Raw genomic sequence first — 17,015 nt, forward strand, 5'->3', positions numbered from 1 at the left:
GGATCTCCACTCGTTGGAGACTTCTATGGTCTAACGTTCTTCTGGTTCACAACTTTGTTGTAGTTGGACCTCAAGGATCGTTCAAAACGACTGTTCGGTCTTGTATTTGACCTCCCAGCATACTCTTTGTTGGGAGTCTGTAGACAGGATCACCTTTGTATCTGTTGATTGGTATTGTCATACTTCTAGCTATAGGATTATGACCAGCGGTGCTGGGATTCTGCTGTCTGCAGCTGTTGCAGATTCCTGTGCAGACTCTGGTACGATTCACGAGTTCTTCTCGTTTTCTGCCCTTCTCCTATGGATTCTTGTTGGGGCTCTCTGCTACCAACTGTCTGGTTTGGTCTATTTTTCAGCCGATTCTCAACTGTGGTTGTTTTCTCGCCAGCCGTTTTGTTCCACAACGTACGCACAGCGGAAGCCAAAAGGAAGTTCTTCTGTGACTGTCGTCTGAGCAGTAGTGTTTGTCTACTGTGCTCTACGACACTTGATCCTCTGCTGGGCCTATTTTTCTTGGTGGTCCCTGTTTCGGTTTGGCCGAGGGGTCAGCAAGTTCTCTGCGCTTCCAACCCAGGAGGTTGGCTTTGGGATGTCCCCACTGTCTTGAACTCCAGTGCCCCCTAGTGGATGAAGGAGAAAACAGGATTTTGGTACTTACCGATAAATCCCTTTCTCCGATTCCACAGGGGACACTGGACGCCCGTCCAGCGCTGCGTACCTGCCATTTTTGTTTGGTTCATTCTATGGTTGTGTGACTGCATGATTCCCTGTTATGGGTTCCACTGTTCTCCAGTCGGTCTTGTTCCGTTCTGTGGTCTTCTCCTTCTCCTTGTTTTTTTTCTGTTGTCCTCCGTCTCCTCTCGGGCTCAGTTCTTAAACTGGGGCTGATGGGGCATAGAGGGGGAGGAGCCAGTCACACTTCTAAATTATTTAAAGTGCCAGGCTCTGCTTTACCACCGGCTATACCCCAGTCTTGAACTCCAGTGTCCCCTGTGGAATCGGAGAAAGGGATTTATCGGTAAGTACCAAAATCCTGTTGTTTTTCTCACTTTTTTTTTTTAAAGTTTTATACCAAAATAGGCTTTTCAAGTACTAAAAACTGTAGCGATCCACTCTGCTAGTTTTACCTCAAAACAGGCCTTTTTTTGACAAGATATATAAAAAAAAGTCCCTTCTGGTAAATTGTGTATATCATAGCTATATGGGTATTGATCCTACTTTTTGATCTGCAGGATAACAAATATTAACAATGCCAGCACAAAACTAGAATTGGGTTGTACGGATAGATATTCCAGTTCTTAGCATTTTATTGCAGTTTTAAGTATTGATCTATATTTTAATTTGTTTGCTTTATTGTCTAACAGTTACAATGAAGACTTTTTGTAATCTTTATTTTTCACCACTATTAGGAATGCATTCAGAAAAGTAAACTGTTTTGTATTTGTTTTTGTTCAGCCATAGCATCTTCTCTGTTCGGATCCTCCACTTGCAGGGCAAAAATGATTTGAGCCCAAAGATTAGTGAGTAAGTACAAGTGCATGGTATTGAAAGTTTGTGTTACATTGGTTTCCTCCACTGTTCTTCAACTTTATTAGCAGCATACCCGTGTGTGTGTGTGTGTGTGTGTGTGTGTGTGTGTGTGTGTGTGTGTTAGTGATCACGCTCAGGGAAAAAAATTGTGGGTCCCATCGACCCCAAATTTTAAAAAAAAAATGGGGTCCTACTCCACTTATTCTGGGTCCCATCACATATGCTTTTTGAACTCCTTATAAAGCATGAGACCACCTTACATGCCCTACACATACACGATGGGAAGTCAAACTCCTATTACAGTACAGATAATGTTTATAAGTACATTGCCTTGATCTCACATAGCCAACAGGGGCAGTGCTGGGGGGTGAGTGAGGGCAAGCTACATTTGGGACAGTGCTACGGTCAGGTGGCAGCTTGGCTAGTGCTGGGAGCAGGTAGAGGGGATTAAGTGCAGACAGCAGATGGGACAGTGCTGGGGGTGGGTAACAGTTGGGATAGAGGGGGTTGCAGGCAGCAGTTGGGGTAGAGCTGGGGGTTGAAGGGAGCAGTTAGGGAGGGGGTGAAGGGGGGGGGTGTAAGTGCATGAGGAAGTTGGGGTGGCAAAGGGGGGTTAAGCGTAGATGGATGTTGGGATAGTACTGGGGGCAAGGAGAGTGTTACGGGCAGGCAGTGCTGGAGGTAGGTAGTGGGTAAACTACTAATGAATAACACTAAAATGACAGTCCTGTGGACTACCCTTGGGAACACCCCCCTCAAAGGGCTGGCTCCACCTCCTCTTTATAGTCCTTCCTGCAGCCAGGCCAGGGGAGACATCAATCATGCAATCAGGAGCCAGGATTGGCTGCAGTGGAGCGCATCCCAGGGGACCCACCCATTCTGCAAAAGTGAGTCCCCAGTCCTCATTTGCTGGTATTTGTGATCACATAGATAGATAGATATCTATCTATCTGTATGGAATACCGCCAGGTAAGTATTTAACTATTTACTAACCTAATACTCCTTCCCCGCAGCCTAAACCTAAGTCTCACAGGGAGGGGGGTGCCTAACCCTAACCTAATCCAGCTGTCCGCTGCCGGCTTACCTTCGATCACGTCTGTATCCCGACGCCTGTCATTAGATCCCTGCCAGGATTAGGTGTCGGGATATATATATTATTCTATATCTCAGATGACGACACTCCCGGCTCCTATTCAGTAATAAACACGCTGAGACTATCGTTAGATCGTCAACGTTTCAGAGCTACTGCTCTTTTATCAAGACATGTCTTGATAAAAGAGCAGTAGCTCTGAAACGTTGACATTCTAACGAAAGTCTCAGGGTGTTTATTACTGAAAATTAGCCGGGAGTGTCGTCCATCTGCTGCGTGGAATCTATTGTGATAATAGGATAGGCACCCGGGCACAGCTGTTATTATACACAGGAGTGTCGGGCAATACAAAGTTTCTATATATTATATATAGTGTGTGTATATGTAATTCTGTGCTCCGTGATGGTGTGAGGAAGCACCAAAACAGCTGGTGGGCTGCATCCAATAGGCTCCTGAAATTGTGTATGTGGCGGTTAGGATGCATAAAAGTATTGCTGCTGCCTAATTAACACCGAATATAAGACTTTCGTATGAATTCTGATACTACCTATGGAGTTTAATAAGTATATATGCTGTTGTGATTTTTTGCACTTTGACGCTTTCCTGTGTTTCAATATTTATTTTCGCAAGCCAGATTGGTGTGCTGGTTTATGTCTATCTTTACAGAGATTACTACATTTATTCTGAGTGTGCACACTTTTTCCCTATATAGATAGAGAGCTATCTATTAATTTTTATTTATTCTATACCAATTAAGACTTTCCTTCTGTGATTTGGCCGGATCTGAACGATGCAAAGATCAAAAAAGTGGTGATCGCCTCAAGGAGGCGACAAACATCAATACATCTCTCCATACTCTGGGCCGCTGCATCGCTGCACTTAGGCAGAACCAACAAAACAAGTAAGCTCTTCTTCTTTTTTTTTTTTTTTTTTTTTTTCCAATTCAAAATTAGTTTCTTACAGTTTACATGATTTAATGTCTATCTCTGGCAGTACATACTCCTAGTGCCATGTTGTGACCAAGGGAATATTTTCAGCACATTGCTTTCTTTTTGTAGGCTGCGGCAGAATATGGTTCCTTTCAGGGACAGCAAATTAACACGTGTATTTCAAACCTTTTTCACGGGTCGAGGAAAATCCTGCATGATTGTGAATATAAACCAGTGTGCGTCTACATACGATGAGACCCTGCATGCCATGAAATTCTCTGCAATTGCCAGCCAGGTAAAGAAACTCTGTGCATTTGGGAATGTATTGCTCCTTTCGTCATTCAGACCAGTAGATCTAATTCCTAATGTGGGTTTACTTATTTTGTTTACAGCTGGTTCAAGTGCAGCCAGTGAAACTGAACCTTCCAACCATTCAGTCTCTCATCAAGGAGAGTAGTATATTGGCCAATCGAAGCTACACTGATGAAGAGGATGCTGATGAGGGCTCTGACGAGGAAAGCAACAATGAGACCGATATCACTATGTTTAATAGAGAGGTTGGTGCATGTCTTTCATTTTTCTTATACTAGATTTTACAGTAGCCTAGAAATATGGATTGACCATTGTGCTGTTTCTGTCCTAGGAATTGCTGCAAGTTATAGAGAACGTGAAACAACTTGTGGTTAAGGAACGTCAGGAAAAATTGATGATGGAGGTGACAATCCGAAAAGAAGTCTGCAATGAGATGATGGAGATGATGCAACAACAGAAGACACAATCCAGGTTAGATATTATTCTATTCTAGTGTTCCCACTAGACTGCGGACAGGACAGGGCGCTGAGGATGCAGGCAGGGAGTCTTTTTGCATGCGCTGAAGGGGGCACAAAGAGGTGTGGCTGACCGGGGAGGGGGTGTGTTCTTGTGACCCCCCCCTTCGCCATCCTCCCAATCCATCACACTTGTGGCCGAGCCCAACACTTATGGAGGTGCTGGACTTACTCCAAGCTCTCCCCTCACGGTGAATAGATTCCGTGCGCATGTGCACGCCAGCTATGCAACCGACAGAGATTTGTCACTGCAACTTTTCCCACCTGTGGGACACTGTGGCCCGCTGGTGGGGAGGGCACAGGGCAGGCTGTTTTACTGCTATTCACTTTTGAGATATGTTGTGTTAATGCACCTAGAGTATTATGGGGTTTTATAGAGATACAGTATAATACTCATGTATGATTTTTGTTTTCTTTAAAGTATTTAAATGGTGTGGTCATATACCTTTTGGCATCACAGATAGTGGAGTGCTGTGGATTAAAGCCTATTGTTTGATAGACTGGTCATGTTTTCTCTTGCACAATATAAGCCAATTCTTGTCAGTCAATTCCCCATGTGTCCATTATTTATTTATTTTTTTAAATGTTGTGCAGTGAGATGATGGAGGATGAACGAGATCTGCTGGAAGAGATGCATGAGGGCAGACTAGAAAACCTGAAAGAATCTCTTACAAATTATTACAAGCGTGAGCTGGAGGTGAGTTCACAATGTAGCAGAGGAATGGGTCTGTTTTGTGTACACCACTGATTTTCAAAGTAGTTTTAGTGTGTGTATTCTGTGGCTTAACCACTTAAATGACAAACTTATTTTCCAAAAACTGCTCCGAAATTGTTGTTTTTCTTTTTTTTTTTTTATGATTGAATTAGGTCAAGAACATCTTTTTAAAACTATTCCAACGCAATTTTTTTTTTTTTTTAAACACCATATACCATAAAAATAATTTTTTTTATGGTATACTGTAGTTCTGGTCATTGACAGCTGTACCATTGATGGCCGATTGGTTCCACCATCGATCGAAACAATCTGTGTGTATGTATGTGTACATATATAACACACGTAATATATGGGATGAACACAGCGCTTGAATATCAACAATAAGTAACAAATGATTAATCCTGAATTTAGGTATTTTAATAAAAAATATAAATCATACATCTATAAAAAGATTGGAGTATTTCATCAATAAGTCATGGGATTCAACACACATTGGCAAAAAGACACAATGTAGCAACAATCAGTATAGAGCCAAAAAGAAAAATCACTGAAAGCTGGAGTCCAGAATCTTTGCCCTCCAGACCGGAGGTCTCCTATTATGCTTAGTGAATCAAAAAAACTGATGGTAATAAGAACCGGATCCACGGTTCCTATAATGAAGTCAATGATAATGGCTCTGTATTGACCGTGATAATTCCAGTGGAAAATGACTAATAATTAGCTCACCCTCTGTTGGGAGTCCCGCGGAATGAGAAAAGCTTGAAAGTGAATGATGTAGGCTGGTGGGGACCCCTGTCTGTTTAGGAGAGTTTGGCGTGCAGCCAGAGAACTCCGGCGGGATGTCTGACTCACGGCAAGTGGGTGATGATGCAGACGAGGTGTAAGCTCGGTCAGCCCTCGCTGGGGACGCAATAATGCAGCCAGGTGGCTGAATCCGTACTGTTAGGAACTCCAAATAGATAGCAGCAAGAGAGTACCAAAGCCTGACGCGTTTCCCTGTGGCTCCACCCACGGCTTCGTCAGAGGCTGTAATATATATTTCTCCTTCATCCACTAGGGGACACTGGAGCTTCATGACAGTGGGGTATAGACGGTGGGTTGAGTTGAGCCTGGCACTTTAAAAATCTACAAGTGTGACTGGCTCCTCCCCCTCTATGCCCCATCAACCCCAGTTTTTAGAATGTGCCCGAGTAGAGCCGGTGCACAGGGGCTGTCTCCAGCCCTTATATTAATTTTTATATGATTTGTAAAAGAATCAAGCAAGAGGACAGGCAGACTGTTAGCTGTGACAGTCTGCCTGCATCGTGGGAGCCGCCAGAGAGGGGACCACACGGCTACTGCAGCCTGTGTCCGGTCACCCTATGGAGGGGAGGCTGCTTTAGGCAGTTAGGAGTCATCAGACTCAGCGGGGCCCGCCACAGCTACCACTGGCTTGTGTCCGGGTCCCCGCTCTCCCCTCACTGCCCAGCGCTCTGGCCGCAGCAGCCCGGTGAGTAACACACCTCTCCTGACTAGCAGGAGAGGTGAAAATAACAGCTGGGTCTGAAAACAGCGCGCGGCTGTCAGCCCCGCTGTCAGTTGCCACGCTGGTGTTGTGATAGAACACCGGCGCTGGCTGTTAGGTAGGCGCGCTCACAGCGGTCCTGCCTCTGCGTGCCGGTGCTTGTGTAAAAGGCACCGGCACGGTTATCACTGGGGCGGTCGTGCCGCTTGCCCCCGCTGTTAGTGCGGGGACAGAACGTCCCACTGTATAAGTGTATGCCGCGCGCATACAAAGCGGCGGCCATTAGGGGAGGAGCTTATGGGTCCCTCCTCCTCTTCCTCCTTCACTGCCTGGGCTAGTTTGGCGCGCTCTGAACGGGAGTGGCGCCTCAGACTGCAGGCACTGAGCGGAGGGGGAGAGGAGCAGATGAGAGCATCTACAGGGGGTCTGTAAATACAGAGGGTGGTTTTAACTGCTTTCTGGTCCTATTGATTGCTCCTCCCTTATATGCCTGTCTGCCCCTGTTACTGAGTTGCATTTTCTTGAAATTCTGCTCCTCTTATACTGCTCTGCATGCAATTTGAGTAGCATTATTATTGAAATTCTGCTCCTCCCTTATTGCTCTGTCTGCTCCCATACTTGAGTAGCATTATTATTGTAATTCTGCTTCTCCCTATACTTCTTCTGCATTCCTGAATTGTATGTGGTGCTTGTCTGTGAGTACATGATGACATCCAGGACAGAAAAAACTGCATCACAAAAGCTGTTTGCCTGCACTAAGTGCAGGAAGAAGTTTACCCATGCTCGCTCCGAAGGGTCTTCCCTGTGCGAGACATGTGAAGCAGACAGTGCTAACACGCAGTCTGTCACTCCCTCCTTCATAAATAGTTTGGCCGGGGTCATGGCGGACCTTTCTTCTGAATTAGCCGCTTCCCGTAGGGAACGGGAGTCTGCCAGAGATCTACCTGGCACATCTCACCCTTCTTTTCTAGCAGAACCAGCGTGGGCTCAGAATTTAGTCCGCTCGGTGAATAGCCTTGCTCAAGCGATGGGTTCTGCGTCTAAAGCTCCTGAAGCTACGGTAAGTCGCTCATCTAAAAAGAGGGCTCTTCCGGCGGTTCTCCAGTCGGATGAGGATTCGGCAGCGGATCACTCGTCTCAGGAGGAAGGGGAGATGCTGGACGAATCAGACGTAGAGACTTGCTCACAAGAACCTGAGGCATTGCAAGGTATTGACGCACTCATTCTAGCGGTAAGGGAAGTTCTTAAGATTTCTGGCCAGGAAGCTCCAGAATCGTTAGAAGACTCCTTATTTGCCAGGTCACAGAAGATGGCCGTCACATTCCCTGTTTCTCTCCAGTTGGATGAACAGATGACGGCAGCCTGGCAGAATCCGGACCGTAAATTCCAGATTCCTAAGCGTTTCTTCTCTCTTTACCCATTTCCTGCGGAAAATAGGAAGAGGTGGGAGACCCCGCCACCTGTGGATTCTTCGGTTTCTCGGTTGTCAAAGAAGACCACGTTACCTGTTCCAGGAGCTACTACATTGAAGGAAACCTCAGAGCGGAGATTAGAAACCACTTTGAAATCCATTTATACGGCCGCAGGTGCACTTCTCCGCCCGGCCTTGGTAGGATCTTGGGTCAACAAGGCTGTGGAAAAGTGGGCGGAACAATTGACTGAGGGTCTTAGATCCAGCACTCCGCGAGCAGATCTGATTACCTTGGCAGAACATATTCAGGAGTCTGCTGTATACTTAGGAGACGCCTCCAGAGATATCGGCCAGGTAGGCGCTAGGATTTCTGCTTCGGCGGTCTCTGCTCGCCGGGCACTTTGGCTTCGTGCCTGGCAAGCGGATGCGGAGTCAAAAAGAGCAGTGGAAGCTCTTCCTTTCACAGGCGATATTTTATTTGGTCCAGAGCTGGACAAATGGATTTCGCTGGCCACTGGAGGTAAGAGTACTTTTCTACCTTCATCAGCACCTCCTCCGCGTCGCTCGTTTAGGGGACCTTCCTTTCGTTCCTTTCGAGCATCGGCAAGATTTCAGGGACGATCGCGAGGTTCGTCTTCAGCGGGGCGAGGAGGCCGTACTAGAGGACGTCAAGCAAATATTGGCCGCCGTCCAGATCCCAAGCCAGCAGACAAGCCTGTGGCATGACGGGCTCCCATCCCATCTCGGAAATCCGAAGGTGGGGGCACGCCTCCAGCGTTTCTCGGAGGTTTGGAGACGGACTTCTCCAGACACTTGGGTTCGAAATCTGGTATCTCAGGGGTACAAGATCGAGTTCGCTTTCACTCCTCCTCGGCGTTATTTTACAACAGGTTTGCCCGTCGATCCCTTGAAGCAACTAATTTTGCGTCAAGCGATCGAGAAACTTTTGCTGGCCGAGGTCCTTGTGGCGGTTCCCACTGCACAAAGGCAACAAGGGTTTTACTCAAACCTTTTTGTGGTTCCGAAACCAGATGGGTCAGTCAGACCCATTTTGAATCTGAAATCATTGAACCAGTATCTTTCATTTCACAGGTTCAAGATGGAATCTCTCCATTCTGTCATTGCAGGACTAGAGGCAGAAGAGTTTCTGGTGTCGATAGATATCAAGGACGCCTATCTGCATGTCCCAATTTGGGTTCCTCACCAGGTTTTCCTCAGATTTGCCATCAGGGAAGCTCATTTCCAGTTTCAGGCCCTGCCATTCGGTCTCTCGTCAGCTCCCAGGGTATTCACCAAAGTGATGGCCGTCATGGTGTCTCACTTGCGCTCTCGGGGGGTGACGATAGTTCTGTACCTAGACGATTTACTCATCAAGGCTCCGACGGCAGAAGTCCTTTTACACCAAGTGTCCCTTACACATCAGATTCTCATTCAACATGGATGGATTGTGAACTTCCAGAAGTCTCAGTTGATGCCGTCCCAGAGACTTCAGTTCCTAGGAATGATTCTAGACACTGTTCTGCTTCGTATATTCTTGCCAAGGGACAAGGCCATAGCCATACAGGAGCTGGTTCGTCTAGTGCTCAGACCCAGGAAAGTATCTGTGCATCTTTGCATACGTCTCCTGGGGAAAATGGTGGCTTCCTTCGAGGCCATCCAATTCGGCAGATTTCACTCCAGAATATTTCAACTGGATCTTCTGTCTCAGTGGTCCGGGTCCCACCTACAGATGCATCGGCTGGTGCGTCTGTCTCCCCGGACCCGCATATCCTTGCTCTGGTGGCTTCGGACGGAGCATCTGTTAGCGGGTCGCCGCTTCGGAATTTGGAATTGGACCTTGGTCACCACGGACGCCAGCCTCCGCGGATGGGGAGCGGTGGTTCTGGACAATCACTTCCAGGGGCTTTGGTCGCAGCAGGAGTCCCTCTTACCAATCAATGTTCTCGAACTGCGGGCAGTCTACAGAGCTTTGATACAGGCTGCTCCTCTGTTACGAGGACTTCCGGTTCGGATACAATCAGACAACGCCACGGCAGTGGCATACATAAATCGCCAAGGGGGAACCCGCAGTCGGATGGCAATGAGAGAAGCCAGTCGCATCCTTCTGTGGGCAGAAAGACACGTAGAGGTCATTTCAGCAGTGTTTATTCCGGGGGTCGACAACTGGGAAGCGGACTACCTCAGTCGTCAGGATCTTCATCCCGGGGAGTGGTCCCTTCATCCCGAGGTCTTTCATCAACTGGTTTGCAGATGGGGGAAGCCACAGATAGACCTGATGGCATCTCGGATAAATCATCAACTACCCCTTTACTGCTCCAGGACCATGGATCCGGCAGCGGTGGGAGCGGATGCTTTACTGATCCCTTGGCCGTACAGCCTTGTGTACCTGTTCCCACCGTTTCCGCTCCTCCCTCGGATTCTCAAGCGGATCAAACGAGAGTCGTCCACCGTCATCCTAGTGGCTCCGGATTGGCCTCGTCGGGTTTGGTACTCCGATCTTTTATTCCTTCTGGCAGACGAACCTTGGCATCTTCCGCTACGATCGGACCTTCTACAACAGGGTCCATGTGTGTACCCGGATTTACGGCGGCTTCGTTTAACGGCGTGGCTATTGAGACCGCCATCCTAAGAAGCCATGGAGTTCCTAGGTCGGTCATTCCTACCATGCTTAGGGCTAGAAAACCGGTAACATCAGCGCATTATCATCGCATTTGGAGGGCTTATATCTCCTGGTGTGAAGGTCGTGGATCCTCCACTTCCTCTTTTCATTTACCACGTCTTCTTCTTTTTCTTCAAAAAGGCCTCGATGCGGGGTTACGCTTGGGATCGCTTAAAGTGCAGATTTCTGCTCTTTCTATTTTTTTCCAGCGTCGCCTAGCTCTGATTCCGGAGGTTCAGACCTTTTTTCAAGGGGTTCTTAGAATTCAGCCCCCCTTTGTGCCACCCACGGCTCCTTGGGACCTGAATCTTGTTTTATCTTTTCTTCAGTCATCCACCTTTGAGCCTTTGCAGGAGGTGGAATTGAAGTATTTGACTTGGAAGATGATCCTTTTATTGGCCCTGGCTTCGGCCAGACGTGTGTCGGAACTTGGAGCCTTGTCCTGCCGTTCCCCTTACTTGATTTTTCACGAAGATCGGGCGGAACTTCGTACCCGGCCTTCCTTTTTGCCCAAGGTGGTCTCGGGTTTTCATCTGAATCAGCCGATTGTAGTGCCAGCGTTGTCGGACTCTTCTGGGGATTCTCACTCCTTGGATGTGGTTCGGGCACTTCGCATTATGTGTCCCGTACTGAGGGGCTACGTAAATCAGAGGCTCTATTCGTCCTTTATGATGCTAATCGGCGTGGCTGGCCGGCGTCTAAACAAACTTTGGCCAGGTGGATTCGTCTGACTATTCGTCAGGCATATGTTGCTTCTGCTCGACCACCGCCGGTATCCATTTCTGCGCATTCTACGCGCTCTGTGGGTACTTCTTGGGCGGCACGTAGAGGTGTCTCGGCTTCACAGCTTTGTAGGGCAGCGACGTGGTCTTCGGTTCATACTTTTGTACGTTTCTACAGATTTGACACTTTTGCGGCTTCTGCTTCAAATTTTGGTCGTAGTGTCTTGCAGGGCGTTCAGCACTCTCCCCCCCAGGAGGATAGCTTTGGGACGTCCCCACTGTCATGAAGCTCCAGTGTCCCCTAGTGGATGAAGGAGAAAACAGGATTTTGGTACTTACCGTTAAATCCATTTCTCCGATTCCACAGGGGACACTGGACGCCCACCCAGTGCTTCTTGCCTGTTCTCAGTTGTTTGTTCTGCTTCAGTTCTGTTGCAGTTTTGTCTGTTTTATTGTGTGACTGTTTATCACTGCAGCCTGCTGTGTTCTTGCAGTGTGTCAGTATGTTGGATGTTTCTTTTCCTGTTCTCCTTCTCTGTTCTTCAGTCTGTTCTCCGTCTCCTCTCGGGCTCAGTTCTTTAAAACTGGGGTTGATGGGGCATAGAGGGGGAGGAGCCAGTCACACTTGTAGATTTTTAAAGTGCCAGGCTCAACTCAACCCACCGTCTATACCCCACTGTCATGAAGCTCCAGTGTCCCCTGTGGAATCGGAGAAATGGATTTAACGGTAAGTACCAAAATCCTGTTATGTCAGGTGCATAAATATTGAGACATTGACAGAATTTTCATATTTTGGCCTCTATTCACCACCACAGTGGCTTTGAAATTAAACAAACTAGACTTTCAGATTTAATTTGAGGGTAATTACATCCAAATCAGGTGAACGGTGTAGGAATTACAACGGTTTCTATATGTGCCTCCCACTTTTTAAGGGGCCAAAAGTAATGGGACAAACTAAACAATCCTAAATCTAACTTTCACTTTTTAATACTTTGTTGCAAATCCTTTGCAGGCAATTACAGCCTGAAGTCTGGAACGCATAGACATCACCAGACGCTGGGTTTCATCCCTGGTGATGCTCTGCCAGGCCTCTACTGCAAATGTCTTCAGTTCCTGCTTGTTCTTGGGGCATTTTCCCTTCAGTTTAGTCTTCATCAAGTGAAATGCATGCTCAATCGGATTCAGGTCAGGGGATTGACTTGGCCATTGCATAACATTCCACTTTTTTAGCCTTAAAAAACTCTTTGGTTACTTTTGCAGTATGCTTCGGGTCATCGTCCATCTGCACTGTGAAGCGCCGTCCAATGAGTTCTGAAGCATTTGACTGAATATGAGCATATAATATTGCCTGAAACACTTCAGAATTAATTCTGCTGCTTTTGTTAGCAGTTACATCATCAATAAATACAAGGGACCAAGTTCCATTGGCAGCCATACATGCCCATGCCATGACACTACCACCACCAAGCTTCACTGATGAGGTGGTATGTTTTGGATCATGTGCAGTTCCTTTCCTTCTCAGTACTCATCTCTTCCCATCACTCTGGTACAAGTTGATCTTTGTCTCATCTGTCCATAGGATGTTGTTCCAGAACTGTAATGGCTTTTTTAGATGTTGTTTGGCAAACTCTAATCTGGTCTTCCTGTTTTTGAGGCTCACCAATGGTTTACATTTTGTGGTGAACCCTCTATATTCACTCTTGTGAAGTCTTCTCTTGATTGTTGACTTTGACACATATGCACCTACCTCCTGGAGAGTGTTCTTGATATGACCAACTGTTGTGAAGGGGTTTTTCTTCACCAGGGAAATAATTCTTCTGTCATCCACCACAGTTGTTTTCAGTGGTCTTCCGGGTCTTTTGGTGTTGCTGAGCTCTCCGGTGCGTTCTTTCTTTTTAAGAATGTTCCAAACAGTTGATTTGGCCACACCTAATGTTTTTGCTATCTCTCCGATGGGTTTGTTTTGATTTTTCAGCCTGATGGCTTGCTTCACTGATAGTGACAGCTCTTTGGATCTTATATTGAGAGTCGACAGCAACTGATTCCAAATGCAAATGTCGCACCTAGAATAAACTCCAGACCTTTTACCTGCTTAATTGATGAAATAACGAGGGAATAGCCCACACCTGTCCATGAAATAGCCTTTGAGTTGATAGTCCCATTACTTTTGGCCCCTTAAAAAGTGGGAGGCACATATAGAAACCGTTGTAATTCCTACACTGTTCACCTGATTTGGATGTAATTGCCCTCAAATTAAATCTGAAAGTCTTGGTTGTTTCATTTCTAAGCCATTGTGGTGGTGAATAGAGGCCAAAATATGAAAATTCTGTCAATGTCCCAATATTTATGCACCTGACTATGTGTGTGTGTGTGTATATATATATATATATATATATATATATATATATATATATATATATATATATATATATATATATATATATATATATATATATATATATATATATATATATATATATATATATAAAAATATATATATATATATATATATAAAAATATATATATATATATATATATATAAAAATATATGGCCAGGGCTCTGTGGGGTGGGGCTTGCATAAATGGGGGAGAGGCTGCTGCTAGCGGGGGTGGAGAGAAGGAAGGACAGTGATGTTAGCGCTATCTTCTCTGCCAGGCTGCTGCTAGCCGGAGGGGGAGGGAGAGAATGACAGCGCTGCCTTCTCTGCCCTGTCCTCTCGGTAGCCGTCGGGGGGTGGGTGCGCCGGCGCTGGGCACTCCGATCACTGCTAGCAGTGATTGGCCCACAGGGAGGGACAGCGTGCAGAGGGACCAGGAGGTCCCTCTGTGATTGGCGGCTGCTACAAAATTATTTTCCAGCAGCCGCCCACAGAGCTTTTCTGACTGGTCGTATCGGATACAACCATGTCAGGGAAAGCCCAGTCTGGTATGGTCATATGTGATATGACCATGCCAGGCAAGTTGTTAATAGAGTGGTCACAGGCCGTGTTATTTTATACAAGGTTCATGTATGGGATCTATTTTCTGGAATAGTCAGTACTGATTTTCTATTTGAAATTATCCATAAATTGGCGCACAAGGCCGCACCTGGCATTCTCCAAAATTATTTATATTTTTTACTCTTACATTTTCAATTACCTATGTAAATAATGCTAAAGGTAGTACTGAGGACATTTAGAAAGAACACGCCTTTTAATATATAATGCACAATCTATTTCAACATTTACTCAAAACCCTGTTCACTTCATAGTGGCCACAATCCTATGTTTACAATTTGAGGATATGAACACACATTTATCATAAAATAGGAATAAAACCAAAGAAACTGTTCTCATAAAAAAAAATCTGTCAGGACTACTAAATTGTTATAGAATTCCATAAAGCGCACTTTAAGTACAAGACAATTGGTCCTATATAAAAAGCACATAAAGCATACAAATATTATTTGGGTAATAACTGGGACTGACTTAAGATCAGTTGTTTAGGGAGAACTTAGAGGCTTACTACTTGGAGGGAATAGCTCCTGAAACAGTGGTGGCTAAATTTGAGAATTGATTATAGAGGGGATATGTATCAAACCATGGAGAGCGAAAGTACCAACTAATCCACATATAGCTGCCATTTCACAGGCTGTGTTTGAAAAAAATTACAGTTTTGAGCTCGTTGGTACTTTCTCTTCAAGGTTTGATACATCTCCTATGGATGTGATACTGGCGAGTATAAAAAAAAAAAAAAAGAAAGCAAGCACCTGGTCTGTCTAAAAATTATTAAACTGTTACATCCATGTCACGCAGGTTCAAGTGAGTGCCGATCGTGACAAGTTATTCACTGACTGTGCTTAGAGATTGGAATCTCTTAGGCTGGGTACACACTTGACAGATATTGGCACGATATGTCGTTTCCAGGCAAATTGGATTGACATATATCATGTGGATCACACAGTGTGTACCGAAAATTGCTCGCTCCCACTGGTGGTTTGCGATAGATCTGCTAGTTGCCAGTGCTGCACAGTCAATCAGAAGATATAGTGTACGATGCCATGTTGCTAATAGTAGTATGTCATTGTACATTGCGCCGTCGTACAACTGTTCGGGCCGGCAGTTCGGTGGGGGACACATTGAGGTGTACCGCGCCTTAGAACTTGGGTTAAGAAATATTGTGTAAAGTGCTCTGGTAATGTGTGTGCTATATAAAATAAATAATTATATTTTGAAGTCCTGGTGTAAACTGCCAGCATTATGCCCAATTAGCTTTTTGTTTAAAGAAGCTGTTTTTATTCTGTAGATGTATAAAATATTATTGTTGGAGGTAATCTAGTCAATTCCTGAAGTTCATTCTACAAAAGTGTGTACAGCCCCCGATTTAAAAAAAAAAAAAAAAAAAAAAAAAAAAAAAAGCTAAACAAGGCATTGAAGAGCCTCCATATACCATTCCCTGTGTGCAGTGCAAACCTGACAGATTTGTGAATTACGTTGTTCAGACAGATCTGTTATCGCTGGACAAGCTTTGGTCTATTAATAGACCAGCCCCCCAAACCTTCCGAAAAACAATCGCCACAGGAAACAAATCAAAGACTAGCTCTGATTGAGGCCATTCGGACCTTAGTTTCCATGTGGGGTGGTCATTCCAATTCCAGAAAAGCAGAAAAAAATAGATTGATTTAACCTTTTTCTAGACCAGAATACGGAAGTAACATTACAGCCCATTTTAAACATGAGTCCTAAACACTTATATTAGCGTGGACAGGTTCAAGATGGAATCCATCTAGAAGACTTACTGGGAGCGGTTCAAATGTTTTTTTTGGTCGTGCTACTCAATGAGCGCCCAGTTTGATATTCAATTGTTCTGGCCGCTCATTAATTATCGCCCTCTTCGCGCCTAAAAGACTACGTTTAGTCGTCTAAAACGGCTAAACCCGTCAATATCTGGTTAGGGCGCGCTCTCTGCGGTTAGCGTGCCCTAACCAGAGTGTTTCAGACACATTTCTGTTCGCGCACTCCTGAGTGCGTACAGAAACGCCGGCGGGTATCGCACCCTGACAGAGCACCAATTGAATTGCTCTGTCGGGCGTCTTAAAATTTTTTTTTTAAAAAGCAGCCGGCAGAACATTTGAATCTCCCCCAATGTGCTCTCTCATTATCTGTTTTGGGCTGTAACATTTTCCCCAGCAACAGCTCTGAGGGTATTTTATAAAGATTATGGCAGCTACAGTATTGCTGGCTTTTTTTCTGAGATCCAGAGGAGTGGCAATCTCCTCTTAGACTTGTTAGTTTAGGATCCTTGACTTTACTCAAGGCCTATATGCAAATAACTGTCCAAACCTTGGAGTCTGACAATTGAATAAACTGTCAGAAATCCAGTTTAGTATCTGTCCAGCATAGGACTTTTCTATGGGTGCTGTTTGACAGCAGAGCTCACACACATCAATTTTCTGAGTCTCTACCTTCGGAGGTACAATTATTATTTATTTGGTTTTTTTTCCCATTTGCAGTAGAGCGAGTTCCAGATCATGGGTGTCAACCCTCTCCCCCTCAACTGCATGGGTCACATTGCTTATCCAGTCAATTCATCAGGTTTTTTCCAGCAGAATTCATCCATTCACTATTTGAAAATGGACAATTATAGCAA

General features: G+C 45.4%; 1 protein-coding gene across 5 annotated transcripts in view; it reads left to right on the plus strand.

The window, feature by feature from the left end:
• Positions 1–17,015, plus strand: part of KIF20A (kinesin family member 20A) — a 48,378-nt gene that overhangs the window by 18,370 nt on the left and 12,993 nt on the right. For all 5 annotated transcript variants that reach the window (XM_088465469.1, XM_088465468.1, XM_088465471.1 and 2 more), the window contains exons 10-15: positions 1,456–1,524; positions 3,378–3,521; positions 3,679–3,844; positions 3,942–4,106; positions 4,193–4,332; positions 4,971–5,073. In XM_088465469.1, coding sequence (XP_088321595.1) covers positions 1,456–1,524; positions 3,378–3,521; positions 3,679–3,844; positions 3,942–4,106; positions 4,193–4,332; positions 4,971–5,073 — 787 coding nt within the window. The remainder of the gene's footprint in view (positions 1–1,455; positions 1,525–3,377; positions 3,522–3,678; positions 3,845–3,941; positions 4,107–4,192; positions 4,333–4,970; positions 5,074–17,015) is intronic.

This window comes from Taudactylus pleione, unplaced genomic scaffold, assembly GCF_031769625.1.
Source record: "Taudactylus pleione unplaced genomic scaffold, aTauple2 ptg001990l, whole genome shotgun sequence".
Classification (NCBI taxonomy): domain Eukaryota; kingdom Metazoa; phylum Chordata; class Amphibia; order Anura; family Myobatrachidae; genus Taudactylus; species Taudactylus pleione.